This window comes from Nicotiana sylvestris, chromosome 10, assembly GCF_000393655.2.
Source record: "Nicotiana sylvestris chromosome 10, ASM39365v2, whole genome shotgun sequence".
NCBI lineage: Eukaryota > Viridiplantae > Streptophyta > Magnoliopsida > Solanales > Solanaceae > Nicotiana > Nicotiana sylvestris.
In genome coordinates, this window is record NC_091066.1 from 4,475,000 (window position 1) to 4,478,382 (window position 3,383).

The following is a 3,383-nucleotide window of genomic DNA, read 5'->3' on the forward strand; positions in this document are numbered from 1 at the left end:
CTTTTCCTTCTTCTTTTGTTCCTCTATACCAGGTACACAACTAATACTGTCCATGTAATTTGAAAGTCGAGCATGAATACAAAAGGGAAGATTTGAAGACATCTATGTCCACATGTAGTTGCTATATAGATGATTATGTAGTGTGTAATGGTTTACAATCTTGTTTGGGTATTGGAGTTGGTCCTTTCATATAGTGAATACAAAAAATGTAGTATGGTTTAATATCATATGTTGGTTAGGTTAACAGACAAAAGGATTGGCAGTATACTAGGCTATGTCTTGGAAATTAGTTGTGTTTTGTAATTAGCATTCTCTTTTAATGCATGTCAAAGAATAAAACTATCCGCCTTAGTTAATTTTCATTCTCTTTTGATAAACTGCCTCGTTATAATTATCAAGCCACACCCTTATAACAATTAGCACAAGTCCGCGCCCCTCAACCTTATGAAGGTCGAGCCCAGGTCAAAACAGACCAAACAGACCCGCCTCGGATAAACAGTGGCCCAGGTCTGGCCCATCCCGCATGAGCTGGATTTGGGCCCATAATGTTCGATCAGCTGTCCGTATGCATGGTCATGTTTCCTTATTCTGTAAAAGCATTTCGGATCCTGCTGTAAATAATCTGCAAGCATGTAAATAATTAAGAGATTTTCTTTTATTTTAGAGACGAACTTAATAGGAAATATAGTCATTATAGGTTTATCCTTTAAAATAAAAATGAGACGAGCCTCGACAAACAAAAATGTAGAAGCTGCGGGGCCCTCTAAATGTATATATTAAATACTTAGATTCCGGGACGGGCCGTTTAGCAAATTTCACGGCCCTTCCCAAAATAATAACACGATAGTCTCTTTAGGTGCGTGTTTAATAATCTACTTTCTTAAAACTTGGGGTGTGCATTTCATGCGACCCAGATCCAAATCCCAAAACATCAAATAAAATATGTTCCAGATTGTGGGTGCATTTCATGTGACGCAGTCCAAGGACATGTTTTAAGCGATGTTCACATCCTTTTGAAATAATAACAATAAAGCGGTAAAAAGTTAAAATTGGCACATTGGTTCATAATGGTATTTAAAATCAGATAAATAAGCCGAATATGACAGTTGAGCGACCGTGCTAGAACCACGGAACTCGGGAATGCCTAACACCTTCTCCCGGGTTAACAGAATTCCTTATCCGGATTTCTGGTGCGCAGACTGTAATATGGAGTCATTCTTTTCCTCGATTCGGGATTAAAATTGGTGACTTGGGACACCCTAAATCTCCCAAGTGGCGACTCTGAAATTAATAAACCAATCTCATTTCGATTGTCCTTTAATTGGAAAAACTCTCGTGCACCCTCTCTGGTGCAGAAAAAGGAGGTGTGACAGCTACAACCATCAGGCAGTCTTGATTCAGACTTCTTATCTGAGTTATGAAATAAACTATTCTGCCTCAATAATTAACTTCCCTCATCTTTATGTGCTTTAATCAGATCCAAAAAAAGTATGTGCAAGTCATGCTAGTTATGTGCTTTGTTTGAGGAGGTATACTTGAGCCTTATGTGTTATGTGCTTCCCCTTTAATGTGCAGTCTTCTATATGTTTTGTATGCCGCCTTAGATTTTTACCTTTGAAACCTCAAGTCATCCTAATATCCCTCCCTTTTAGGATTAGTAGTCTTAAGTACCTCCGGGATTGATAGGAATGGGACGGGTAATAGTATGCAATAAGTAATCGAGACCAATATGTGCTTTAATACCTTAACGGGGTGGAAAGGGTAGATATGGATATGATGACCACGCGATAATGTCACGTGTAGCCCCTCATTGAGGAGTGATTACCAGACATTGTGTGGGGTGGTCCATGTTAAATATAAACCTAGGATCCATTTCCTTTATTTGCAAACTCTTTATTTTTAAAACGCTTCTTTCAAATGTTCTTTTATGTGTTTAAATCCCCTAATATTTGAGCCCATATCTGTCTATTTGCTAAATTCACAATAACTGTCTGGCCAGGAACCACACTAGTGGATCTTGAGGGGTGCCTAACACCTTCCCCTTGAGAAAATTTCAAGCCCTTACCCAATCTCTGGTTATTCAAACAAACTCAGAGTTGAATCTCTATTGGTGTCTTAATACACCTTAATCATTAGGTGGCGACTCTTCAAATGCAAACCCAGTTCCCAAAAGGAACGAGTTATCCCTCCAAATGTCATAAACCCGATTTTGCGAGAAAAAGGGAGCGCGACACGTGTCAAAATTGTCAGTAAATGAAAGATTCCCACCTACATCCTGTCGGGTTGTTACAACCATTGCCTATTCTAGATCGCGTTTTTGAGGATATTACAATGGACTTCATTACATGTCTCCCCAGTTAAAGGGGAAAGACCACAATCATGACTGTGGTAGACTGCCTCACTAAATATGGGCATTTCATACCTCTGCCTTCTACCTTCTCTACTCATACAGTGGCTGAGGCATTTGTCGTGGGATTTATCAGGCTCCAGGGCACTCCCCGCTCTATTGTGACTGATCGTGATCCAAGGTTCTTGCATTCATTTTGGCAGGAGATTAATCGTTTGCAGGAATCGACTTTGGTCATGAGTACGGCCTACCATCCTTAACCCTTAACAAATGTGTAGAGCAATATTTGCATTGCTACGTCACCGAGGTACCTTCCCAATGGGTCGCGATGATAATATGGGCAGAATTTTGGTACAATACTTTTGTTCAAACTTCAGATGGTATGACCCCCTTTCAGGCTCTTTATTGTGAACCACCTACTGTAGCTCGATACATTTTGGGAAGCGCAGCAAGTGAGTTGGTAGAGTCCTATCTCCTACATAGGGATGAGGTACTGCACATCCTCAAGCACAATTTATTAAAAGCCCAGAATCGTATGAAGTTGTTTGCTGACAAGTCTAGAACTGATACTTCCTTTGAAGTGGGTGATTGGGTATATGTCAAACTTAAACCCTTCTGACAATCAACTTTACGCTTGCAGCGAGACCATAAGTTGGGGAGGCGTTATATCGGACCCTATCAGGTGTTGAAACGCATTGGTAGCGTTGCATATCGTGTAGAACTTCCTGAATCTGCAAGGATTCACTTTGTCTTCCATATTTCTATGTTGAAGTGTTGTGTTGGTACTCCGGACCAGCATGTGACTTCTCTGCAACTTGGTGATTCCAATGCTTCTGATGATCCAATTGACTCCAACCTTGAGGACAACGTTGCTTTTCAGGGAGGGAGTAATGTTGTGAATGAGAATAGAGCTGACTGGGTTGCCACGCAAGACGAGCACATGGGACTGCCACAGAGGACTTCTAGAAAGGCCATTCCTCCTAAAAGACTTGCCGATTACGTTTGGAAAGAAGGAAGTTCACGTGAAGAAGGGTAA

The 3,383-nt window shown here is 40.7% G+C and overlaps 1 protein-coding gene across 1 annotated transcript; it reads left to right on the forward strand.

The window, feature by feature from the left end:
- The first annotated feature begins 2,379 nt into the window (after positions 1-2,379).
- Positions 2,380-3,383, forward strand: LOC138878950 (uncharacterized). The gene is made up of 3 exons (XM_070158514.1): positions 2,380-2,580; positions 2,745-2,837; positions 2,988-3,383. Exons 1-3 carry the CDS (start codon positions 2,380-2,382, stop codon positions 3,381-3,383), a joined length of 690 nt encoding a protein of 229 aa, XP_070014615.1.